At 45.7% G+C, this 26,719-nt stretch overlaps 1 protein-coding gene and 1 pseudogene across 1 annotated transcript; one reads left to right on the top strand and one right to left on the bottom strand.

The window, feature by feature from the left end:
• The first annotated feature begins 3,736 nt into the window (after positions 1 to 3,736).
• Positions 3,737 to 11,680, top strand: LOC123990359 (annotated as a pseudogene).
• Positions 11,681 to 21,113: 9,433 nt separating this feature from the next.
• On the bottom strand, positions 21,114 to 24,749 carry ngs (notochord granular surface). The gene is made up of 11 exons (XM_046290930.1): positions 24,544 to 24,749; positions 24,054 to 24,219; positions 23,760 to 23,909; positions 23,519 to 23,638; positions 23,248 to 23,343; positions 22,660 to 22,794; positions 22,457 to 22,567; positions 22,245 to 22,355; positions 21,948 to 22,072; positions 21,409 to 21,684; positions 21,114 to 21,204 (listed from the first exon to the last, which is right to left on the bottom strand). Exons 1-11 carry the CDS (start codon positions 24,747 to 24,749, stop codon positions 21,114 to 21,116), a joined length of 1,587 nt encoding a protein of 528 aa, XP_046146886.1.
• Between the last annotated feature and the right edge of the window lie 1,970 nt (positions 24,750 to 26,719).

Raw genomic sequence — 26,719 nt, 5'->3', positions numbered from 1 at the left:
TCCACAGACCTGGGCTTTACAGAAGAGGGGCCAGAAAAAAGCCATTGCTTAAAGAAAACAATAAGCATTTGGTGTTCGCCAAAAGGCATGTGGGAGACTCCCCAAACATACGGAAAGAGGTACTCTGGTCAGATGAGACTAAATATGAGCTTTTTAGCCATCAAGGAAAACACTATGTCTGGCACAAACCCAACACCTCTCATCACCCAGGGAACACCATCCCCACAGTGAAGCATGTTGGTGGCAGCATCATGCTGTGGGGGTGTTTTTCATTGGCAGGGACTGGGAAACTGGTCAGAATTGAAGAAATGATGGATGGCGCTAAATACAGGGAAATTCTTGAGGGAAACATGTTTCAGTCTTCCAGAGATTTGAGACTGGGACAGAGGTTCACCTTCTTGCAGGACAATGACCTAAAGCATACTGCTAAAGCAACACTCGGGTGGTTTAAGGGGAATTATTTAAATGTCTTGGAATGGCCTAGTCAAAGCCCAGACCTCAATCCAATTGAGAGTATGTGGTATGACTTAGCTAGGTAAACTAAATCAACTCATGCAGAAACATGATTAAGCTCCTTCCTCTCTATTGACAGACTGATATCGCAACATGCGTGCAAGGTAATTTACTTGTTAGAAGACAAATAGAATACATGCTATTAATTTCAAAATATTTACTAAACGTAAAAATAGTTTCACTTACTTGCAGTTGTTGAAGGAGTGAATTGAAAGCCTCCCGATTCAACTTGCGACGTGGCTGCAGTTCCTTGTACGTCCCTTGACCCCTCCCTTGAACTGTCATGCTCCGCTACACCGCACAAAACCAATCATCTGAGCACATAGTAGGCTGCGGAACCCATCCACCTTGAAGGAGCTAGAGCAGTTTTGCCTTGAATAATGGGAAAAAAATCTCAGTGGCTAGATGTGCCAAGCATACAGAGACATATCCCAAGAGACTTACAGCTGTAATTGCTGCAAAAGGTGTCTCCACAAAGTATTGCCTTTGGGGGGTGAATAGTTATGCACGCTCAAGTTTTTTATTTTTTTTGTCTTATTTCTTGTTTGTTTCACAATAAAGAAATATTTTGTATCTTCAAAGTGGTAGGCATGCTGTGTAAATCAAATGATACAACCTCCCCCAAAAATCCATTTTATTTCCAGGTTGTGAGGCAACAAAATAGGAAAAATGCCGGTGGGGGGGGATTTTCACAAGCCACTGTATAAGGTCCCACAGTTGACTGTGCGTGTCAGAGCAAAAACCAAGCCATGAGGTCAAAGGAATTGTCAGTAGAGCTCTGAGAAAGTATAGAGGCACAGATCTGGGGAAAGGTACCAAAAAATGACTGCAGCATTGAAGTTCCCCAAGAACACAGTGGGTTCCATCATTCTTAAAAGGAAGAAGTTTGAAAGGTGCTTCAACAAAGTCCCGAGTAAAGAGTCTGAATACTTACGTATTAGTGACTTTTCAGTTTGTTACTTTTAATACATTTGCAAAAAATAAAAACGTTTTTGCTTTGTCATTATGGGGTATTGCTTGTAGATTCATGAGGGGGAAAAAACGATTGAATCTATTTTAGAAAAAGGCTGTAACTTAACAAAATGTTGAAAAAGTCAAGGGGTCTGATACTTTCCGAATGCACAGGAAGGTCATGGGTCAGGTCATAGGTTAGGTTTACATTATATAGTCAATCTCAATGTGACTTGATTTGAAAGGAATAGCTCCAAGAAAAAACATATGGTGGAAGAAACTCTCTCTCGCCCATGTTTACACTGTAAGTGCTGTTATTGTGAAGTCGAAACCTCTAGGAGCAACAAAGGCTCAGCCACGAAGTGGTAGGCCACCAATAGGATGGTGTAACCTTAATTGGGGAGGACGGGTTTGTGGTAATGGTTGGAGCGGAATCATTGAATAGTATCAAAAGCATCAAACACATGGTTTCTGTGTTTGATGTCAATCAATTTACTCCGTTCCATCGAGTGCTGAAGTAAGTAGCATGTAAAAATCGTCTGTCCTCGGGTGCAACACTCACTACCAAGTTCCAAACTGCCTCTGGAAGCAAAGTCATCACAATAACTGTTCATCAGGAGCTTCGTGAAATGGGTTTCCATGGCCGAGCATCTGCACACAACCTTAAGATCACCATGAACAGTGCCAAGTGTTGGCTGGAGTGACGTAAAGCTCGCCGCCATTGGACTCTGGAGCAGTGGAAACACAGTCTCTGGAGTGATGAATAATGCTTTAACATCTGGCAGTCCGATGGAGGAGTCTGTGTTTGCTGGATGCCAGGAGAACTCTACCTGTCCCAATGCATAGTGCCAACTGTAAAGTTTGATGGAGGAGGAATAATGGTCTGGGGCTGTTTTTCATGGTTCAGGCTCCTTACTTCCAGTGAAGGGAATATTAACTCTCCAGCATACAATGACATTATAGATGATTCTGTGTTTCCAACTTTGTGGCAACAGTTGGGGCAGGCCCTTTTCTGTTTCAGCATGATAATGCCCTTGTGTACAAAGCGAGGTCCATACAGAAATGGTTAGTCAAGATCAGTGTGGAAGAACTTGACTGCCCTGCACAGAGCCCTGCACTCAACCCCATCGATCACCTTTGGGATTAATTGGAACGCTGACTGCGAGCCAGGCCTAAACGCCCAACATCAGTGCCCGATCTCACTAATGCTCTTGTGGCTGAATGGAAGCAAGTCCACGTAGCAATGTTCCAACATCTAGTGGAAAGCCTTCCCAGAAGAGTGGAGGCTGTTATTCCAGCAAAGAGTGGACCATCTCCGTATTAATGCCCATGATTTTGGAATGAGATGTTTGACGAGCAGGTGTCCACATACCTTTGGCCATGTAGTGTACAATAGGCAAGAACTGCATTTTATATAAGCACATTTATTCTGGGCACAGTCTTATGATTAAATCGATATGTATATTGAATTGTCTTGAGCCGGTAAAAACATTTGGTTAAAGCTTTTAGCCCACTAATTTTCCTTGGGGAAATCGTCCTCTAAAACTATGCCCACTGAATAAATGCATCAAAACATGTCTAATCTGCCCAGCCTACTATGTGCTCAGATGATTGGTTTTGTGCGGTGTAGCGGAGCATGACAGTTCAAGGGAGGGGTCAAGGGACGTACAAGGAACTGCAGCCACGTCGCAAGTAGTATCGAGAGGCTTTCAATTCACTCCTTCAACAACTGCAAGTATAAGTGAAGCTATTTATAAGTTTAGTAAATATTTCGAAATTAATAGCCGGTATTCTATTTGTATTTTAACAAGTAAATTACCTTGCACGCATGTTGCAATATCAGTCTGTCAATAGAGAGGAAGGAGCTTAATCATGTTTCTGCATGAGTTGATTTAGTTTACCTAGCTATCAATGATCAGCAGCAGCGCAGATACACCTTTGAAATAAACTTTGCCCCGTAGAGTATGACCTGGTAGTGCCAAGGCTACATCATAGTGGATTTAGGATGAATGAGTGAACATGGTTTCTCAGTGCCCTCATTAAATTGACAGATCACATATTGAAATCGTGTTGATAAAGGGTTGTGGCTATCATTATTATTGTAAACTGTTCAAAATGTATATATTACCACATCATTTTTATTATTTGGGGTATTTTAAACATGTTCAGCCCCCTGATTAATACAGGCTACATCTTATGAAGGAGATGAGCTGAAGAGCCACTTCAAATTATTGAGACATCCCCTTTGTTTTTCTGTTTTGGTGTTTCAGGAATGGCCCATTTTGAGGAAGTATCCCAGAAGTCTGCTGTCCACCCTAAACCTGTAGGGTTGGTCCTACAGTATGGTACTGCTGGGTTCCGTGATTTAAAAATATATATAATAATCCCCCCAATGTTGGAGAGTTCACACAAATTACATATTGGTTTCCTTACCCTGTCAGCAGTTTATGGACAAGTTATGACAGAAACCCATGCTTGGTCCAAATCGGATGTTAGGTACTATATTTATATAATATTATATGAATCTTACAAATTAAGATGGCCAATTTGGGTGCTTAATTGCTCAAATCAAATTATATTTCTAACAACAGAAACCATTTCAGAACAATCTGAGATGGTGGGTGTCAATCCTCTTACTTGTGCTTTTTAAGGTGGAACGATCGGTCTTTGACCCTGGTCCCTGGTTCTATTCTGGTCTGCTCTGAGCTGCTGATATTATTAGAAAAAGGTTGTCTGGAATTGATTTGCTTTCATGGAAACTATTGCTTTTCTGACTTACACAATATCTCAATCTCTATCTTTATCTCTCTCCCCTCCCTCTCTCCATCTACCTCACCCCTAATATCCACACTATACTACAATTACCCCTTTCTGTTCCTTTCTTGCCCCTTCCTTCCTTCTCTTCTCCTCTCCCTTCCCATCCACTATATCCCTCCACCCTCCCTCTCCAGGAGGATAATGGGGTTAAGCTGGTGGACACCATGGGGGAGATGGTGACCCCTGCGTGGGAGGGCTATGCCACCCAGCTGGCCATCACAGAGCAGGAGGGGCTCCTCACCGCCCTGAAGGACGTAATCGAGAGAGAGGCCATCAGCATCGCCCAGGAGGCCAGCGTGTTTGTGAGTAAAGACACAAGGTACTGGGGTATTAACATTCTCTAGTCTAGAAACGAAACTATAATCTTGAATGTCAAGGGTTAGCAATATAACAGGGGGCAAGTTCATTTTGCGTCAACCGGTGTCCCGGGTGGGTAAAAATTTCACTTTAGGACCAATGGAATGATCTAAAATACTTAAACTCACCCCATATGGAGCACCAGGTGATGCAATAAGAACTCAACCAAGGTTACCTCAGATATTTAATGTGATTGGTTGTGTTTCATCAGGCCCAGTAGTGAGAGCCTATCACAGGCAGTACTGGATGGAGTCCACGCCCTGGAAAGCCACAGTAAAGGTGCATTAACTCTTGGGTTTAACTACACCTTGATATTTGATTGTTGGTTTGAATTACAGAAATTGGTCAGCAGTTATAAGCAAGTTTATTCATTTGCAAGAACTTATACTTGCTTGTTATAATTGCTTGCTTGTTATTATAAGGTTAAACCAAGAAGCAGTTCACTGCTAGTAGCAGTTCAGACGTCTTTGTCTTGTCGTGTCCCATGTATATATATTTTTTCCTTTGTATATATTTTTAATATTTTTAACCTCAGTTTCAACATACTCTCCTGCAACCTGCCTCACCCAATGTGGTATAGATCTCCTATTTTCTATACTGAAGAACCGGAACCCCCAACAGAAGCTAGCCAGCTAACTAGCTAGTAGCCAGTTAGCCACTACTAGCGGCCATCAGCTAACCTTAGCCCTCAACTCCTGTCAGTCTGCACAGCGCAATTCAACCCAGAGCATACCAGACTGCTTTTCCTCCACATCTCCGGATTCCTACCGCAAGCTCTGAACCTTTTCACCTGGATCATCGCAGCTAGCTAGCTGATATCCGAGTGGCTACCCCCTGGCTAACGTCTCTGTCCCGAAGCAAGCACCAGTGAGCCTGGAACTAGCATCGTGCTAGGCCTATCTCCCAGCTAGCTGAAGAGGTCCATTAGCCACTCCTTGGGCGACAATACCTTTTTTGCCAATTGGCCTGGACCCATTTTACTGCTGACACAAGCCCCGCCATTCCATCATGACTGGTCTAGCGATGTAATCCACCCGAGGGGTTTCAACAGGCACGTCCGTCGTGACGTCCCCTGAAGGCCCATCCGCTAGCCTGCTAGCCTCGGCCCGCTAGCTGTCTAGAGCATTTCGGACTGTTAGCTGAAGAGGTTCATCAGCCAATTTATTGAGATACAATACCTATTTTGCCAATTGGACTGGACCATTTTACTGCCAACACGGAGCCCTGCTGATCCAACATGACTGGACTACCAACGTAACGTCTGAGGGGGCTACAACAGACTCTTCCATCACGACGTCCCCCTAAGGCCCTTCTGCTAGCCCCGGCCCACTAGCTGTCTGAATCGCTGTGTCTCCAGCTCGCCTAGCTACCCACTGGTCCCTATGATCACTCAGCTACGCATGCTTCTCCCTAATATCAATCTGCCTTGTCCATATTGCTGTTTTGGTTAGTGATTGTCTTATTTCACTGTAGAGCCTCCAGACATTTACATTACATTTACATTTAAGTCATTTAGCAGACGCTCTTATCCAGAGCGACTTACAAATTGGTGCATTCACCTTATGACATCCAGTGGAACAGCCACTTTACAATAGTGCATCTAAATATTTTAAGGGGGGGGGGTGAGAAGGATTACTTTATCCTATCCTAGGTATTCCTTAAAGAGGTGGGGTTTCAGGTGTCTCCGGAAGGTGGTGATTGACTCCGCTGTCCTGGCGTCGTGAGGACAGACCTGCTCAATATTCCTTAGCTAGCCCTTTTGTTTCACCTCCCACACATGCGGTGACCTCAACTGGTCTAAATGATGTCTCTAGAGACAAAACCTCTCTCGTCTTCACTCAAAGCCTAGGTTTACCTCCACTGTATTCACATCCTACCATACCCTTGTCTGTGCATTATGCCTTGAATCTATTCTTCCGCGCCCAGAAACCTGCTCCTTTTACTCTCTGTTCCGAATGCACTAGACGATCAGTTCTTATAGCCTTTAGTCGTACCCTTATTCTACTCCTTTGTTCCTCTGGTGATGTAAAGGTTAATCCAGGCCCTTCAGTGCCTAGCTCCACTCCCAGTCCCGAGGCGCTCTCATTGGTTGACTTCTGGTTTCATGCATGTTTGTGTTTTTAATGTACAATGTTTTTGTTGTACTCTATGCGTGTTTATAGTTTTGTTTAATGTTGTGTTAGTGTATGTAAGTTGTTTTGTCTGAAATGTTGTTCCCTCTGCTGCTATTGGACCAGGTCTCTCTTGGAAAAGAGATGTTATCTCAATGAGAAAAAACCTGTATAAATAAAGGTAACCTTTTAAAAATATATATATATATATTTTAACATTAGAATCCTCCACCCTAAGTTTGTTTTCTTCACTGCTTTAGCACACTCTGCCAACCCGGATGTCCTAGCCGTGTCTGAATCCTAGCTTAGGAAGGCCACCAAAAATCCTGAAATTTCCATCCCTAACTATAACATTTTCCAACAAGATAGATCTGCCAAAGGGGGCAGAGTTAGCCTGGAAAGTTCTGTCATACTATCCAGGTCTGTGCCCAAACAATTTGAGTTTCTACTTCTAAAAATCCTCCTTTCCAGAAACAAATCTCTCACCGTTGCCGCTTGTTATAGACCACCTTCTGCCCCCAGCTGTGCCCTGGACACCATATGTGAATTGATTGCCCCCCATCTATCTTCACAGCTCGTACTGTTAGGTGACCTAAACTGGGACATGCTTAACACCCCGGCCGTCCTACAATCTAAGGTAGATGCCCTCAATCTCACACAAATTATCAATGAACCTACCAGGTACAACCCCAAGGATATTGACCTCATTCTGTCAGTAGAGGATGCCTGGTAGTTTTTTAAAAGTGCTTTCCTCACCATCTTAAACAAGCATGCCCCATTCAAAATATTTAGAACCTGGAACAGATATAGCCCTTGGTACACTCCAGACACTTCAATAAGCATTTTTCTACAGCAGGCCATGCTTTCCACCTGGCTACCCCTACCCAGTCAACAGCCCTGCACCCCCCCACAGCAACTTTCCCAAGCCTCCCCCATTTCCCCTTCACCCAAATCCTGATAGCTGATGTTCTGAAAGATTTGCAAAATATGGACCCCTACAAATCAGCATGGGATAGACAATCTGGACCCTCTCTTTCTAAAATTATCCACCGCAATTGTTGCAACCCATATTACTAGCTTGTTCAACCTCTCTTTGAATCGCCTGAGATCCCCAAAGATTGAAAGCTGCCGCGGTCATATCCCTCTTCAAAGGGGGAGACACTCTGGACCCAAACTCTTATAGATCTATATCTATCCCACCCTGCATTTCTAAGGTCTTCGAAAGCCAAGTTAACAAACAGATCACCGGCCATTTTCGAATCCCACCATACCTTCTCCACTATGCAATCTGGTTTCCGAGCTGGTCATGGGTGCATCTTAGCCACGCTCAAGGTCCTAAATGATATCATAACCACCATCTATAAAATACAATACTGTGCAGCCATATTCATCGACCTGGCCAAGGCTTTCGACTCTGTCAATCACCACATTCTTATCGGCAGACTCAATGTGATTGGTTGTTTTACATCAGGCCCAGTAGTGAGTGCCTATCACAGGCAGTACTTGGTTTATCAAATGACTGCCTCGGCTGGTTCACCAACTACTTCTCAGACAGAGTTCAGAATGTCAAATTGGAGGGCCTGTTGTCCGGCCTCTGGCAGTCTCTATGGGGGTGCCACAGGGTTCAATTCTCGGGACAACTCTTTTCTCTGTATACATCAATGACATCACTCTTGCTGCTGGTGATTCTCTGATCCACCTCTACGCTGATGACACCATTCTGTATACTTCTGGCCCTTCTTTGGGCACTGTGTTAACTAATCTCCAGACGAGCTTCAATGCCACACAATTCTCCTTCCGTGGCCTCCAACTGCTCTTAAATGCAAGTAAAACTAAATGCATGCTCTTCAACCGATCGCTGCCCGCACCTCCCCCCGTCCAGCATCACCACTCTGGACGGTTCTGACTTAGAATATGTGGACAATTACAAATACCTAGGTGTCTGGTTAAACTCTAAACTCTTCTTCCAGACTCACATCAAGCATCTCCAATACAAAATTAAATCTAGAATGGGCTTCCTATTTCGCAGCATAGCATTCTTCACTCATGCTGCCATACATACCCTCATAAAACTGACTATCCTACTGATCCTTGACTTCGGCGATGTCATTTACAAAATTGCCTCCAACACTCAGCATATTGGATGCAGTCTATCACAGTTTCATCCGTTTTGTCACCAAAGCCCCATATACTACCCACCACTGCGACCGGTATGCTCTCGTTGGCTGGCCCTCGCTTCATATTCGTCGCCAAACCCACTGGCTCCAGGTCATCTATAAGTCTTTGCTAGGTAAAGCCCTGCCTTATCTCAGCTCACTGGTCATCATAGTAGCACCCACCCATAGCAAGCGCTCCAGCAGGTGTATTTCACTGGTCACCCACAAAGCCGCCTTTCCTTCCAGTTCTCTGCTGCCAATGACTGGAACGATTTGCAAAGATCACTGAAGCTGGAGACTCATATCTCCCTCACTAACTTTAAGCATCAGCTGTCAGAGCAGCTCACAGATAATTGCACCTGTACATAGCCCATCTGTAAGTAGCCCATCCAACTACCTCATTCCCATATTGTTATTTAGTTTTTGCTCCTTTGCACCCCAGTATCTCTACTTGCACATCTATCACGGCAGTGATAAATTGTAATTACTTCGCCACTACGGCCTGTTTATTTCCTTACCTCCCTAATCTTACCTCAGTTGCACATACTGTATATAGGTTTTTTCTATTGTGTTATTGACTGTACCTCAACTTGAGTTGACCTCAACTTGTCTCTTTTCGATCTATGTCTGCATCTCAATAGACCCCAAAAAGCATCCTCTCCCAGTTTACTCTTTAATTTTTTAAATCTGCACTACATCTGTATTGAGATGTATGTGTGTGTGTATATATGTATATATTACATTACATTTTTTTTAAAGCAAGCTGTGTGTAGGGAAAGTGAAACAAACTAGGAAAGGAAGCTATTTATGATTGAGACGCGTCCTTGGCAGAGTCAGGTCTCAACTCTGGGTGTGTCCAAATCTATGGTGAGATTGTAACAGAACTTCGACCCATGGGTGTCTCTCTCAGGCTACAGGTGACTGATAAACTTTTTTATCTCGTAATGAAATACAGGACACTCAGGTTTGATATATTATTATGCTGTTCCCATGTTTGTCCACCAGAGAGGAAGACATCTCAATGAATCACATTCCGTATACTGCTGGCTTCAGCCAAACTCCTTTAGAGAAGGGTCAGAGCCATCCACTCAGTCTGTCTGTATTGCTCTCTCCCTCGTTTTCCCATCCCAATCTTTCTCCTCTTTTGTCTCACATCTCTCTCTAGGTGTGGAGATGAGTGCAGGGGAGCGTTGCTGTTCGTATGATGGTGATGCTGATCGTATTGTTTATTACTACTGCGACTCACCAGGGAGATTTCACCTACTAGACGGGAGACAAGATTGCCACCCTCATCAGCACATACCTCAAAGAACTGCTTACACAGGTATACACCCACGCACTCGCTATTACTCACCTGTGATGCTTAAACATGACCCTACATAACACACCAACTCCTCCTCATTCAGAAGTGTGCACACACTGACATGTTCCCCTGTGTGTGTTTTGATTTGCGCAGGCTGGTCTTGACCTACAAATAGCCGTGGTACAGACGGCATACGCTAACGGCAGCTCTACACGCTACCTGGAAGACACCATGAAGGTGAGGACACACAAACACACACACACACCTTAGTCGCTCCAACACACATGCGATCAGTGCTGACCTCTCCTCCCTCCAGGTGATAGTGCGGTGTACCAAGACCGGAGTGAAACACCTTCACCATGCAGCCCAGGAGTTTGACATTGGCATTTACTTCGAGGCCAATGGCCACGGGACTGTGAGTAGGAAACCGACTTGCACATGCTTACACACTGATCTGTGATGGGTAGATTGCTTGAACGTGCCCGCTCAGTGACGGCCTGTCTGTATGATTGCGGTCCTGTCTCAGGTCTTGTTCAGTAAAGAAGCAGAAGAGAAGATCAGCTAGCCCGGGACTCCAACACCAACGACGAGAGGGAAAACGCTGCACCGCTACTGCAGAAGACGGTCAACCTCATCAACCAGGTATGACCACACACGGCCATGGCAACACAATCAACCGTTTTCAGCAATAGTGACTACACACGTTCGTTGCAATTTAAGGGTCCAATCCTGTATGCATATCTGACATTTTCCTCTCGCTCTCACTGCAGACCGTAGGAGATGCTATCTCTGACATGCTACTGATTGAGGCAGTGTTAACCATCAGAGGGATGACCGTACAACAATGGGACGCCGTCTACACAGATCTGCCCAACAGACAGCTCAAAGTCAAGGTGTGTGTTTGCGTGGGTGGTTGCATCGTATGTTACTTTAAATGCCTGTATAATAAGGAAATCTTGTATATATGTTTTAACACTTTATCCCAGTGCCTCAGTTGCAGTGTTGTTGTGTGGCCTGTAGGTGGCAGACCAGCGTGTGATTGACACTACAGATGCAGAGAGGAGAACAGTGAGTTCAGCAGGTCTGCAGGAGGCCATAGACCGCCTGGTGAATAAGCACAGACAGGCACGCTCCTTTGTCCGCCCCTCAGGTACTGAGGATGTGGTCCGAGTGTACGCCGAGGCAGACACACAGGTGGGACTGAGACGCTGACACTCAAGACCTACTTGAACGGAAAATAACACTGAGCAATAGGGATTCACTCAATTCACATTTCTTTGTTCACTCACTATGCCTTTACCTTTCTTTACTCTTTCTTTTTCTGTTCTCTCACTGTCTGAGGGTGATGTGTGTTTCAGGAGAGTGCTGATGCCCCGACACATGAAGTTAGCCTGGCATGGTACCGCATCACAGGAGGAGTGTGAGAGGTGCCTAAAACCTTTATAAACAGGCATTATGCAATGTCTGTCTAACACATTTTTTTAATCGTGCATCTAATGACAACTTCCTCAACCCATGATTCTACGTCAAATTTGTAGTCTTTATCAGGTGCCAAATCATTTTATAATGTGCACTGCATTTAATACTGTGTTATCACTTTTCTATGAGTCTGAACAATTTGATTTGTCAATGTGAATGAAAGGGAATCACTGTATTGGACAATGAAGGGAAAATATGCTAAATAAGGTTAGACGTGTAATCCTCTTCTTTTTTTACCCAACCTTAATCCTCTGTCAATGTAGTGGTAATTATGTACATGTTTACATTAGCAGTTATTGTAGATCAATTTTGTATTACTGTTTTATAGTGGAGTAATTGCACTGCTTTGAACGGACCTCAACTACAAAGACTGTGATGCTATGACTGTCGGTGTTACTCTGGACCCTGATCTCTCTTTTGAAGAACATATCAAGACTGTTTCAAGGACAGTTTTTTCCATCTACGTAACATTGCAAAAATCAGAAACTTTCTGTCCAAAAATGAAGAAAAATTCATCCATGCTTTTGTCACTTCTAGGTTAGACTACTGCAATGCTCTACTTTCCGGCTACCCAGATAAAGCACTAGATAAACTTCAGTTAGTGCTAAATAGGGCTGCTAGAATCCTGACTAGAACCAAAAAAAAGTTGATCATATTACTCTAGTGCTAGCCTCCCTACACTGGCTTCCTGTCAAGGCAAGGGCTGTTTTCAAGGTTTTACTGATAACCTACAAAGCATTACATGGGCTTGCTCCTACCTATCTCTCTGATTTGGTCCTGCCTTACATACCTACACGTACGCTACGGTCACAAGACACAGGCCTCCTAATTGTCCCTAGAATTTCTAAGCAAACAGCTGGAGGCAAGGCTTTCTCCTATAGAGCTCAATTTTTATGGAATGGTCTGCCTACCCATGTGAGAGACGCAAACTCGGTCTCAACCTTTAAGTCTTTACTGAAGACTCATCTCTTCAGTGGGTCATATGATTGAGTGTAGTCTGGCCCAGGAGTGGGAAGGTAAACGGAAAGGCTCTGGAGCAACGAACCGCCCTTGCTGTCTCTGCCTGGCCGGTTCCCCTCTTTCCACTGGGATTCTCTGCCTCTAACACTATTACAGGGGCTGAGTCACTGGCTTACTAGGGCTCTTTCATACCTTCCCTGGGAGGGGTGCGTCACTTGAGTGGGTTGAGTCACTGATGTGATCTTCCTGTCTGGGTTGGCACCCCCCCTTGGGTTGTGCCGTGGCGGAGATCTTTGTGGGCTGTACTCGGGCTTGTCTCAGGATGGTAAGTTGGTGGTTGAAGATATCCCTCTAGTGGTGTGGGGGCTGTGCTTTGGCAAAGTGGGTGGGGTTATATCCTTCCTGTTTGGCCCTGTCCGGGGTGTCATCGGATGGGGCCATAGTGTCTCCTGACCCCTCCTGTCTCAGCCTCCAGTATTTTTTTATTTTTTTTATTTTTTATTTTACCTTTATTTAACCAGGCAAGTCAGTTAAGAACATATTCTTATTTTCAATGACGGCCTGGGAACAGTGGGTTAACTGCCTGTTCAGGGGCAGAACGACAGATTTGTACCTTGTCAGCTCGGGGGTTTGAACTCGCAACCTTCCGGTTACTAGTCCAACGCTCTAACCACTAGGCTACGCTGCCGCCCCGAGCTGCAATAGTTTGTGTCGGGGGGCTAGGGTCAGTTTGTTATATCTGGAGTACTTCTCCTGTCCTATCCGGTGTCTTGTGTGAATTTAAGTATGCTCTCTCTAATTCTTTCTTTCTCTCTCTCTGAGGACCTGAGTCCTAGGACCATGTCTCAGGACTACCTGACATGATGACTCCTTGCTGTCCCCAGTCCACCTGGCCGTGCTGCTGCTCCAGTTTCAACTGTTCTGCCTGTGATTATTATAATTTGACCATGCTGGTCATTTATGAACATTTGAACATCTCGGCCATGTTCTGTAATAATCTCCACCCGGCACAGCCAGAAGAGGACTGGCCACCCCTCATAGCCTGATTCCTCTCTAGGCTTCTTCCTAGGTTTTAGCCTTTCTAGGGAGTTTTTCCTAGCCACTGTGCTTCTACACCTGCATTGCTTGCTGTTTGGGGTTTTAGGCTGGGTTTCTGTACAGCACTTTGAGATATCAGCTGATGTACGAAGGGCTATATAAATACATTTGATTTGATGTAATTGTTGAACACCAGGAGTAAAAATAGGAAACTAGCTTCTTAGGGATAGGGCTGTCTACTGCCCCCGCTGGAGTAATTGTCATGTTTGTCATTTATTATCATGTCTTGTCCCTGTGCTCCCCATTCTGTTCGTTTCCCTCTGCTGGTCTTATTGGGTTCTTTCCCTCTTTCTATCCCTCTCTCTCCCCTTCCCCCTCTCACTCTCTCGCTCTCTCTTCTCTCTATCGTTCCGTTCCTGCTCCCAGCTGTTCCTATTCCCCTAATCATCATTTAGTCTTCCCACACCTGTTCCCGATCCTTTCCCCTGATTAGAGTCCCTATTTATTCCTTTGTGTTCCGTTCCTGTCCCGTCGGTTCCTTGTTTAGTATTCACCATGCTGTGATTGCGTTTCGCCCTGTCCTGTCGTGTTTTTGCTGTGATTGTGTATCGCCCTGTCCTGTCGTGTTTTTGCCTTCATCAGATGCTGCGTGTGAGCAGGTGTCTCTGTCTACCACGGCCTGCGCCTACCCGAAACGACCTGCAGTCTGTGGCCGCTTCTCCAGTTATTCCCCTCTACAGACTAGAGGATTTCTGTTATTCCCTGTTTGGACTTAAATAAACTCTGTTTCTGTTAAGTCGCTTTTGGTCCTCTTTCACCTGCATGACAGAAGGAACCGACCAAGGAATGGACCCAGCGACTTCAGACGCTCGTTACACTGCCGTCGAGATCCAAGGAGCCATGCTCGGCAGACACGAGCAGGAATTGTCTGCTGCTCGCCATGCCGTGGAGAACCTGGCCGCTCAGGTTTCCGACCTCTCTGGACAGTTCCAGAGTCTACGTCTCGTGCCACCTGTTACTTCCTGGCCTGCCGAGCCTCCAGAACCTAGGGTTAATAACCCACCTTGCTACTCCGGGCAGCCCACTGAGTGCCGCTCCTTTCTCACGCAGTGTGAGATTGTGTTCTCTCTCCAACCCAACACATACTCTAGAGAGAGAGCTCGGGTTGCTTACGTCATTTCACTCCTTACTGGCCGGGCTCGAGAATGGGGCACAGCTATCTGGGAGGCAAGGGCTGATTGCTCTAACAAATTCCAGAACTTTAAAGAGGAGATGATTCGGGTTTTTGACCGTTCAGTTTTTGGTGGGAGGCTTCTAGGGCCCTGGCTTCCTTATGCCAAGGTGAACGGTCCATAACGGATTATTCTATTGAGTTTCGCACTCTTGCTGCCTCTAGTGAGTGGAACGAGCCGGCGCTGCTCGCTCGTTTTCTGGAGGGACTCCACGCAGTGGTTAAGGATGAGATTCTCTCCCGGCAGGTTCCTTCAGATGTGGACTCTTTGATTGCTCTCGCCATCCGCATAGAACGACGGGTAGATCTTCGTCACCGGGCTCGTGGAAGAGAGCTCGCATCAACGGTGTTTCCCTGCTCCGCATCGCAACCATCTCCCTCCTCTGGCTTTGAGACTGAGCCCATGCAGCTGGGAGGGATTCGCATCTCGAATAAGGAGAGGGAACGGAGGATCACCAACCGCCTGTGCCTCTATTGCGGAGTTGCTGGACATTTTGTTAATTCATGTCCAGTAAAAGCCAGAGCTCATCTGTAAGCGGAGGGCTACAGGTGAGCGCAACTACTCAAGTCTCTCCATCAAAGTCCTGTACTACTTTGTCGGTCCACCTACGCTGGACCGGTTCGGTGCTACATGTAGTGGCTTGATAGACTCTGGGGCTGAGGGTTGTTTCATGGACGAAGCATGGGTTCGGAAACATGACATTCCTTTCAGAGAGTTAGAGAAGCCTACGCCCATGTTCGCCTTAGATGGTAGTCATCTTCCCAGTATCAGATTTGAGACACTACCTTTAACCCTCACAGTATCTGGTAACCACAGTGAGACTATTTCTTTTTGATTTTCCGTTCACCGTTTACACCTGTTGTTTTGGGTCATCCCTGGCTAGTATGTCATAATCCTTCTATTAATTGGTCTAGTAATTCTATCCTATCCTGGAACGTTTCTTGTCATGTGAAGTGTTTAATGTCTGCCATCCCTCCCGTTTCTTCTGTCCCTACTTCTCAGGAGGAACCTGGCGATTTGACAGGAGTGCCGGAGGAATATCATGATCTGCGCACGGTCTTCAGTCGGTCCCGAGCCAACTCCCTTCCTCCTCACCGGTCGTATGATTGTAGTATTGATCTCCTTCCGGGGACCACTCCTCCTCGAGGTAGACTATACTCTCTGTCGGCTCCCGAACGTAAGGCTCTCGAGGATTATTTGTCTGTGTCTCTTGACGCCGGTACCATAGTGCCTTCTTCTTCTCCGGCCGGGGCGGGGTTCTTTTTTGTTAAGAAGAAGGACGGTACTCTGCGCCCCTGCGTGGATTATCGAGGGCTGAATGACATAACGGTTAAGAATCGTTATCCGCTTCCCCTTATGTCATCAGCCTTCGAGATTCTGCAGGGAGCCAGGTGCTTTACTAAGTTGGACCTTCGTAACGCTTACCATCTCGTGCGCATCAGAGAGGGGGACGAGTGGAAAACGGCGTTTAACACTCCGTTAGGGCATTTTGAGTACCGGGTTCTGCCGTTCGGTCTCGCCAATGCGCCAGCTGTTTTTCAGGCATTAGTTAATGATGTTCTGAGAGACATGCTGAACATTTTTGTTTTTGTCTATCTTGACGATATCCTGATTTTTTCTCCGTCACTCGAGATTCATGTTCAGCACGTTCGACGTGTTCTACAGCGCCTTTTAGAGAATTGTCTCTACGTAAAGGCTGAGAAGTGCTCTTTTCATGTCTCCTCCGTTACTTTTCTCGGTTCCGTTATTTCCGCTGAAGGCATTCAGATGGATTCCGCTAAGGTCCAAGCTGTCAGTGATTGGCCCGTTCCAAGGTCACGTGTCGAGTTGCAGCGCTTTTTAGGTTTCGCTAATTTCTATCGGCGTTTCATTCGTAATTTCGGTCAAGTTGCTGCCCCTCTCACAGCTCTTACTTCTGTCAAGACGTGTTTTAAGTGGTCCGGTTCCGCCCAGGGAGCTTTTGATCTTCTAAAAGAACGTTTTACGTCCGCTCCTATCCTCGTTACTCCTGACGTCACTAGACAATTCATTGTCGAGGTTGACGCTTCAGAGGTAGGCGTGGGAGCCATTCTATCCCAGCGCTTCCAGTCTGACGATAAGGTTCATCCTTGCGCTTATTTTTCTCATCGCCTGTCGCCATCTGAGCGCAACTATGATGTGGGTAACCGTGAACTGCTCGCCATCCGCTTAGCCCTAGGCGAATGGCGACAGTGGTTGGAGGGGGCGACCGTTCCTTTTGTCGTTTGGACAGACCATAAGAACCTTGAGTACATCCGTTCTGCCAAACGACTTAATGCCCGTCAAGCTCGTTGGGCGTTGTTTTTCGCTCGTTTCGAGTTTGTGATTTCTTACCGTCCGGGTAGCAAGAACACCAAGCCTGATGCCTTATCCCGTCTGTTTAGTTCTTCTGTGGCTTCTACTGATCCCGAGGGGATTCTTCCTTATGGGCGTGTTGTCGGGTTAACAGTCTGGGGAATTGAAAGACAGGTTAAGCAAGCACTCACGCACACTGCGTCGCCGCGCGCTTGTCCTAGTAACCTCCTTTTCGTCCCTGTTTCCACTCGTCTGGCTGTTCTTCAGTGGGCTCACTCTGCCAAGTTAGCTGGTCATCCCGGTGTTCGAGGCACTCTTGCGTCTATTCGCCAGCGCTTTTGGTGGCCGACTCAGGAGCGTGACACGCGCCGTTTCGTGGCTGCTTGTTCGGACTGCGCGCAGACTAAGTCGGGTAACTCTCCTCCTGCCGGTCGTCTCAGACCGCTCCCCATTCCTTCTCGACCATGGTCTCACATTGCCTTAGACTTCATTACCGGTCTGCCTTTGTCTGCGGGGAAGACTGTGATTCTGACGGTTGTCGATAGGTTCTCTAAGGCGGCACATTTCATTCCCCTCGCTAAACTTCCTTCCGCTAAGGAGACGGCACAAATCATTATTGAGAATGTATTCAGAATTCATGGCCTCCCGTTAGACGCCGTTTCAGACAGAGGCCCGCAATTCACGTCACAGTTTTGGAGGGAGTTCTGTCGTTTGATTGGTGCGTCCGTCAGTCTCTCTTCCGGGTTTCATCCCCAGTCTAACGGTCAAGCAGAGAGGGCCAATCAGACGATTGGTCGCATACTACGCAGCCTTTCTTTCAGAAACCCTGCGTCTTGGGCAGAACAGCTCCCCTGGGCAGAATACGCTCACAATTCGCTTCCTTCGTCTGCTACCGGGTTATCTCCGTTTCAGAGTAGTCTGGGTTACCAGCCTCCTCTGTTCTCATCCCAGCTTGCCGAGTCCAGCGTTCCCTCCGCTCAAGCGTTTGTCCAACGTTGTGAGCGCACCTGGAGGAGGGTGAGGTCTGCACTTTGCCGTTACAGGGCACAGACGGTGAGAGCCGCCAATAAACGCAGGATTAAGAGTCCAAGGTATTGTTGCGGCCAGAGAGTGTGGCTTTCCACTCGCAACCTTCCTCTTACGACAGCTTCTCGTAAGTTGACTCCGCGGTTCATTGGTCCGTTCCGTGTCTCCCAGGTCGTCAATCCTGTCGCTGTGCGACTGCTTCTTCCGCGACATCTTCGTCGCGTCCATCCTGTCTTCCATGTCTCCTGTGTTAAGCCCTTTCTTCGCACCCCCGTTCGTCTTCCCTCCCCCTCCCGTCCTTGTCGAGAGCGCACCTATTTACAAGGTACATAAGATCATGGACATGCGTTCTCGGGGACGGGGTCACCAATACTTAGTGGATTGGGAGGGTTACGGTCCTGAGGAGAGGAGTTGGGTTCCGTCTCGGGACGTGCTGGACCGTTCACTCATCGATGATTTCCTCCGTTGCCGCCAGGATTCCTCCTCGAGTGCGCCAGGAGGCGCTCGGTGAGTGGGGGGTACTGTCATGTTTGTCATTTATTATCATGTCTTGTCCCTGTGCTCCCCATTCTGTTCGTTTCCCTCTGCTGGTCTTATTGGGTTCTTTCCCTCTTTCTATCCCTCTCTCTCCCCTCCCCCTCTCACTCTCTCGCTCTCTCTTCTCTCTATCGTTCCGTTCCTGCTCCCAGCTGTTCCTATTCCCCTAATCATCATTTAGTCTTCCCACACCTGTTCCCGATCCTTTCCCCTGATTAGAGTCCCTATTTATTCCTTTGTGTTCCGTTCCTGTCCCGTCGGTTCCTTGTTTAGTATTCACCATGCTGTGATTGCGTTTCGCCCTGTCCTGTCGTGTTTTTGCTGTGATTGTGTATCGCCCTGTCCTGTCGTGTTTTTTGCCTTCATCAGATGCTGCGTGTGAGCAGGTGTCTCTGTCTACCACGGCCTGCGCCTACCCGAAACGACCTGCAGTCTGTGGCCGCTTCTCCAGTTATTCCCCTCTACAGACTAGAGGATTTCTGTTATTCCCTGTTTGGACTTAAATAAACTCTGTTTCTGTTAAGTCGCTTTTGGGTCCTCTTTCACCTGCATGACAGTAATTGCGTGCCCATGGTAAACATAATTATTTTTTGTCAAAAGTTGCTAATATATGCAAATAAAAAATATTATTGAATAGAAAACACTCTAAAGCTTTTAAAACCGTTTAAATTGTGTCTCTGTGTAAAGCAGAACTCTCAAAATATGCATTCTCCCAAACTATCTCTTCTCATCAGAAAACGTATGCCACCTTTGACGTCATCACAGACACCCTCCACAAACAGTTACCACTCCCAGAACAGTCTCCACGTGTTCAGCGTGATCTCAGCTTTCAATGGGGCTTGTCATTGTGAGAATCGCCCGCTCATGAGAGTTTGAGCATATGGTATGGTATGGTATGCTCCCAGTCAATCAAAAACAGCTGTCACTTTTCTGTGCGCAGGGTAAAGTACTCTCTTTCTTCCAAGATCGATTGAACGGTGCCTGTGTTTCTGTTTGTTCTCAAAATTGCTGTACACCTTTATAACATGTTAAAGCTTGATTATGAAGTTAGTTTGACAGGTTAACTAGACAATAATATATAATTTCAACGTTTTGGTGCGCAACTACATCAATTTTGCGTAAATTTCGACCGAAATGTGGGTATTTTGAGAACCGAAAGACGTAGACTTGAAAACTAAATGCTGGTTTGGTAAGTATAATCCCTTCCAGGTCGTTTGATGGAAGAACAACAAAGGTAAGGGAATATTTAATGTATTAATTTTGGGTTTCTGTCGACTCCAAGATAAAGGAGTCATGATGCTACTGTGGGAGCGCCGACTCCATATTATAGTCTAGTGAATGCAAAATGTAACGTTAAAATTAAATGTAACAATGCAATTGCATTTAGAAGAAGTGTATCTTGCTATACATATGTAAAACATGCATATTTAGTCAAAGTTTATGATGTGTATTCCTTGTTAGCTGACGTTATCTGCCGGGGCTATCGTCATTTCTCAGGACATTTGGGTAGCATTTTTTTGAACGATGCATCATTGTAAACAGAGATTTATGGATATATATAGCATATTATTGAAAAAAATGAATGTACTGTGTAACATGTTATATTACTGTCATCTGATGAAGATTTCAAAAGGTTAGTGAAATGATTTTTCTTTTAATCCTGCGTTTGTTGATTGCATATTTTTTCCTACTTGGCTATGCTAATGAGCTATGTCTGCGGTGGTGGTTTGACATAAATATGTGCTATGTTTTCGCTGTAAAACATTTTAGAAATCTGACTTGCTGGCTAGATAAACAACTTGTTTATCTTTCATTTGAGCTATTTTACTTGTTAATGTGTGGAGGTTAAATATTTTTAGGAATATTTCTTGCGTTCCCTGCGCCACATTCCAGCTGGGGGGGTGGGGGCGCGTGTCCAAATGGGAACTGGTGTCTCTAACAGGCTAGACATCAAATTTGTCCAACTTTTTTTGTTTTTTTGTTGTTGACCTAAATATGTTTGGAAATTACCACATCGAGAGAAAAATACTATATATGCTTTGCTGTTTTTTAAATTTTATTTGTTGCTTGTAGAGCGATATGGTTCTCAGACACACACACAGTGAGTTAAAGGCTAACAGAAAGGCAAGGTGAGGCTTAGAGGGAGTTTAGTGCAGGCAGAGACAGAGACACAGAGAAGAGGACCATAGGGGTCCTGATCCTGAAGACCACTATCCTAGGGGGCTGGTGTGGGGGCAAGGGTGGACGGGCTGGGGCTTAGGTCTCCAGGGGTCTAACATTAATTCGGTGGTGTAGGAGTTAGGAGCCTGGACTTCCATCTCTAGTCCTCGTCTGTGTCGTCAGCAGCTCCAGAGATGGTAATGGTGCATTCCTGTGTGTCACTCTCATACGTGTCATCTGTCTTAACTGTTCTGAGAGAAAATGGGAAAGGGCAGGCAAAAAGGGGTTTGAAAACAACACTGGGTGACAAATATATTTTATACAAATATATAAAAATGGCCTCAATCACTTATTCAGATGACAAAACAGACTACCGGTATGCCATATTTTATCCACAGATTATAGGTAAGATTATCTCCCAGTATGGTTTAAATTATGACCCAGGCTTGCTCTACCTGATGAGAAGAGTCTTCCGCTCAGTCATCTCCACTGACTGTTCCTCGAAGCTCCCCGTCTGGCTCTCTGGTGATATCACCGCCCCGCCAGGGGCCTCTTTGGTGCCTCCGTATCCAATACCAGGGGCTCTGCCCAGCCCGGCCCCGTATCCGCTGACAGAGGCGGCACTAACCGAGGCAGAGGTGGAGCTAGCGCTGATGGCCACTCTTCCTCCACCCAGGGACATGCTCTGTACCATGGTGCTGAGACGGGTGTCTTCGCCTTCGATCAGCGCCCTGCCAAATACACAACCACAGAGAAGAAAATCACAGATTTACACTTAGCAACCATAAAGTAGGCTGCATATCAAAAGAGTTGTGTTGCTGCATGCCTCCTCTTTTTCATCTCTACAGATTTGACAAACCCAGGATAGCTGAAAGCAATATGGAGGACACCTACTTGGTGCAATCTGCATTTACCTGTCCAGTTATTTTCTCTTCAATGGGAAATGAGGAGCAGAAAAGGCCTGTTTAGACTATAGGGGAGTTATGATTGTCACCTGTAGGTGGTGATCTCAATCTCCAGGGCCATCTTGACGTTGAGCAGCTCCTGGTACTCTCTCAGCAGCAGAGCTATCTTCTCCTTCATCACCATCAGCTCCAGCTTCAGCCCCTCAATACGCTCCTGTGGGAAACACACACAAGCTTTTAGGTCATAGGGAGCCAATTGTGACCGGCTGTTAGAGTCCATTTGAAAGTACTCTCACTTGTTGCCCACTTTGTAGAGCAAATATCCATTCTGACCTCCCATGATTCTTTCTCCAGTAAATGTATGTCGTGAGAGTAGTACAACTCACACGCAGTGTCTCTTCTTCTTTCTTGTGTCTCGCCACAGCATCACGAATCTGAACCTCCAGAGACTCATTTCTCGTTTTCATAGACTCCAACTCACGCTCCAGGTTTAAGCTCTACACACAAGAGACAAACACACACACGTGTGTTTTCAATCTGTTGCCTACTGTTGTCAATAACAGTATTATCGATTATAAGAAAAGAGGGTCCTACTTACATCTTTCTTGTAACTTGCGATTTCCTCTCTCACACTTCGAACACTTTGAACGTGTTTGGTTGTCACATTGTTCAGGTCCTGGAACTTTGACTTGTACCAAGCGTCCATCTCCTGACGAAGACCAGAAACAAAATGTATTCCGTTTTCTGTGTAATTATGTAATCAAGTATGAAGTTATGTGTAATAATATCTGCAATTGGTACCTGTAGGTTTCTGGCAGCGATGCTGTCGTACTGGGACTGGATTTGTTTAAGGGCGGAGGAGAGGTCAGGAAGGGCAAAGGTCATGTCCACCTTCGCCACCGCCACATATATCTGCTGCATCAGTTCCTCAATTTCCTGACCGGGGCAAATACAATGGAGACTACTCATTCCTTCTGTGAATTTCGCTTTCATTCTTATCTGTGGAAACCCTAACTTCCTAACTCAGCCCGCCATGCAGTTTTCACAGTTAGTCGATAAAGTTTGCATCACAAAACTGTCAATCACTAGGCCCATGATACAAACTCTCCCACTTTAACTCATATACTGTCATAAGTCATGTGTGAATCCAGCTGCATGCATGTGATGGCCACAAATCATACTAAACAGATGCTGCTACAGACACATACAGTATGTAAGATACAGTATGTTACACAGATAGAAAAGGACTACCTCAATCTGAAAATAGATACAAAGGTATGTTGCCCCTCTGTGAATCAAGACAGTGAAAGACACTTATACCTGTGAATACTGCTACCTTCCTCGTTGGGAAAACAGACGTAGACACAGATATAGACCCAGACGTGTTACCTCTTTGTGAACTCTGGTCAGGAAGGCCAGCTCCACCTCCAGGTTCTCCAGCTGTTTCTCCAGGCCGATACGGGCCGAGGTGGCTCTATCCACATCCTGCCAGACAGGTTAGAGGATGAATTATTATTGAGTTTATACACAGGAATAACTGAGAAGACAGTAAATTGTTTCATGACAGCCTGGTAAATGAGGTAGGTGATTCTGTGTGTACACAATTTGAGTTCATGTTGACATTGTGTAATGGTTATGTCTGCATCTGTGTTTGACTCACGGGGCGGAAGGCTTCGATCTCCAACTCTGCATTCTTCCTGGCCTCCAGAGCCTCCTCATATTTGACCTTGAGCACCTCCACCTGTCCTGCCATGGCCCCCTTGGCCGCTACAGCCAGGTCCTTAGGGTGGAGGAAACACAGTCAAACCCAATACCTGTCTGTCTCATCCCAGTCCACCATTGTAAAAGTAAATATCATGCATAGGCTATAGGTGGGACATATTGGTGGTCATAAAGCTCACCCTCTGTACTCTCATCTGCTCCGCGATCCGGTGGAGCTCTCTCAGCTGTCCCTCGTAGAGCTGTCTCAGCCCAGACGGCTTCATATAGCGGTTCTTCAGAGCATCAATCTCAGCCTCCAGCAACTTGTTCTGCCCCTCCAGAGTACGCACCTGGGACAGAACATGGGTTTGTGAGTGAGAAAGAGCGCAGAAAAGATAGGTTTGCATGAAAGTGTTACTGGGTGTGGCATGGAGTTTGAGTGAGAGAGAGGAGAGTATGAGTGACAGAATGTGTGAGATGAGGCGTGGTCTTGCCTTCTCAATGTAGATAGCCAGGCGGTCGTTGAGGGCCACCATCTCCTTCCTCTCGCCTGTGCGGGTGCTCATGAATTCTTGGTTCTCCGCTGCAGCTGCATCCAGGTCCAGGCTGGGCCCCAGGCCCTTGTTCATTCCGAAGCACAGGGCCCCCATACTCACACTGCTGTGGTAAGGACAGGAGTGGACGAGGCCAGACGTCAACTATCCACTATATTTGACTTCATTACATTTTTAATCTGGATTATTCAGGTAATGAAATAATCAGAATAGGTCTGATACTCAAAGTGAACTATATTTTATCAATAGAAATAAGTGTCCCATTAGGAATCAATTCAGTGAGTATTAGGCTAAGCCTACAATTATAAATGAGGCGGTATTGCTGTGAAAGAACAAATGGATAGTTTATGCTGATATTGCATTAAAACCTAAACTGTAGCCTGTAATGGTCCTATCCATAGAGAATACAACTTCAAGAGAGATATTTTACCTGGTCATACGGGATTTACGGCTGCTGGAGGGGTTCCTCCTCCCCATGGTTCCACCGCTGCGACTGTAGCTGGCAGAGCGGTGACGTACATCCCTTCGGGTCGGTGAAGGGCTCGAAACCCGCACCTGGTAGGAAGCAGAGGAGGAGGCAAGGGCGCCCTCGAAGTGGCGACGGTAAGAAGACATCCTTTCTGGGCTGCGACTCATGATGACGGCCTGTAACTTGTCTTTACCTTCACTCAATCCTGGAAACTGTTCACACTTCGTTGGAATGGGATAGTGGTGCTTTTATACCTGGGCTCTCTTCTTCAGCCCTTCCCAGTTTCCACCACCAGGGCAAGACGCACCAGCGGCGAGGAATTTAGAACCTCCCCATTCCGAAGGCTGACCGTCCCTGCAAAAATCTATCATGGTTCCGTGAAGAGACTACAGTGGTAAAAATAGAGGGTTGAATGAGTCTTAATACAATGACTGTTATTACACTGGAATGTTTACTGTAGCCTACAGAGCAGAATAATCTACTCCTCGATGCAGACTGTATCACAACCGGCCGTGATTGGGAGTCCCATAGTGTCGGCGCACAATTGGCCCAGCGTCGTCCGGGTTTGGCCGGTGTAGGCCGTCATTGTACGTAAGAATTTGTTCTTAACTGACTTGCCTAGTTAAATAAAGGTTAAATAAAAATGTTGTTTCTGTCTTTTTTTAGTGTGGCCTATCCACAGCTTGGTTATTTATCCATGTAATTATCCCATCTAAAGTTCATATGGGTTAATGAGGATGAATAACAATTATAGTCAATTATTGTATTAAAAACATAGACGTGACAAATATTTAACCTCATTTGCATTACTCATTACCAACCTATTCATGGATAAGGTCGTAAAAAGATGGGGTGTGGACGGCTTCCTGATACTGTCATCTCTCCAAGACTGGAATCATATGGTCACTGTGAGGCTGCATAGCGCCATTCTTTCGGGCTTGCATGCATGTGGCAGGTGCACAAAGTCATAGTGTATTGGAGGTGTGAACAGAAACAAAGTAATTGTGCAGGAACCCTGGGCTTCCCAGGCAGTAGCCCATTGTCCTTGCCTTACCGTATGTGTCTTAGGGTAGACATGGAATTATAATTCCTTAGTAATAGTTTATATACAGTGCATTTGGAAAGGATTCAGACCCCTTGACTTTTCCACATTTTGTGACGTTACAGCCTTATTCTAGAATGGATGAAAAAAAATGTGTCCTCATCAATCTACACACAATACCCCATAATGACAAAGTGAAAACAAATATTAATATCTCTAAACATCTTATAACTTTACTGCAGTAAAATCTCGTACACACAGGTACTGCTCTGCAGCTGCCACCTACAATCATTAAAAACCGACTACCCCATTCCACTACTTTGACCCTATCTGTTCCTGCACCATGCCAACAGCCTGGGAGAACAGGACACCAACCCGTCAGTCAACACACCCTGTAACTCTTCTTAAGTCAAATCTTGTATACCCAAATACTTCTCTGCAGCTGCCACCACATCTATTTTCTGTGATTTACATTCCATTTCTGTGTTACAGTTGATAACCATTGCTATGAACACTAAGAAGCCAACCTTACTGAAGCATAAATCACTCGTTGGCCTACCCCTCTGTGCTGGCACAAATCTACTACTCATTGGGATCCTCTCAGGATCCCTCCCCCTTGACCCGTCCTCCTCTACTTTCTTCACTGCCTCAGCATATGACACCTTCTGCACTATTTTGACTCTGGCCACTTCAACCTGCCATAATGCAATAATAGTGTTTAACATGATTTTTTACGACTACCTCATCTCTGTACCCCACACATACAAATATATGTAAGGTCCCTCAGTTGAGCAGTGAATTTCAAACACAGATTCTACCACAAGGACCGGGGAGGTTTTCCAATGCATCGCAAAGAAGGGCACTTATTGGTGGATGGGTAAAAAATAAAATAAAATACAGACATTGAATATCCCTTTGAGCATGGTGAGGTTACTAATTACATTTTGGATGATGTATCAATATACCCAGTCACTACAAAGATATAGGCGTCCTTCCTAACTCAGTTGCCAGAGAGGAAGGAAACGGCTTAGGGATTTCCCAGTGAGGCCAATGGTGACATTAAAACAGTTAAAACAGTTGCAGAGTTTAATGGTG

The sequence above is a fragment of the Oncorhynchus gorbuscha genome, linkage group LG12, assembly GCF_021184085.1.
Source record: "Oncorhynchus gorbuscha isolate QuinsamMale2020 ecotype Even-year linkage group LG12, OgorEven_v1.0, whole genome shotgun sequence".
NCBI lineage: Eukaryota > Metazoa > Chordata > Actinopteri > Salmoniformes > Salmonidae > Oncorhynchus > Oncorhynchus gorbuscha.
Note: the sequence above shows the minus strand (reverse complement) of the source record. Positions and strands in the feature narration are given on the sequence as shown.

What these genes read in the sequence shown, in the direction of transcription:
- ngs (XM_046290930.1), bottom strand. Translation starts at nt 24,749, where the DNA reads ATGAGTCGCAGCCCAGAAAGGATGTCTTCTTACCGTCGCCACTTCGAG. An exon ending in AGCAGATGAGAGTACAGAGG is followed by an intron (nt 23,639 to 23,759) that starts GTGAGCTTTATG and finishes CTCCACCCTAAG; the next exon opens with GACCTGGCTGTAGCGGCCAA. An exon ending in TCGCTGCCAGAAACCTACAG is followed by an intron (nt 22,568 to 22,659) that starts GTACCAATTGCA and finishes GGTCTTCGTCAG; the next exon opens with GAGATGGACGCTTGGTACAA.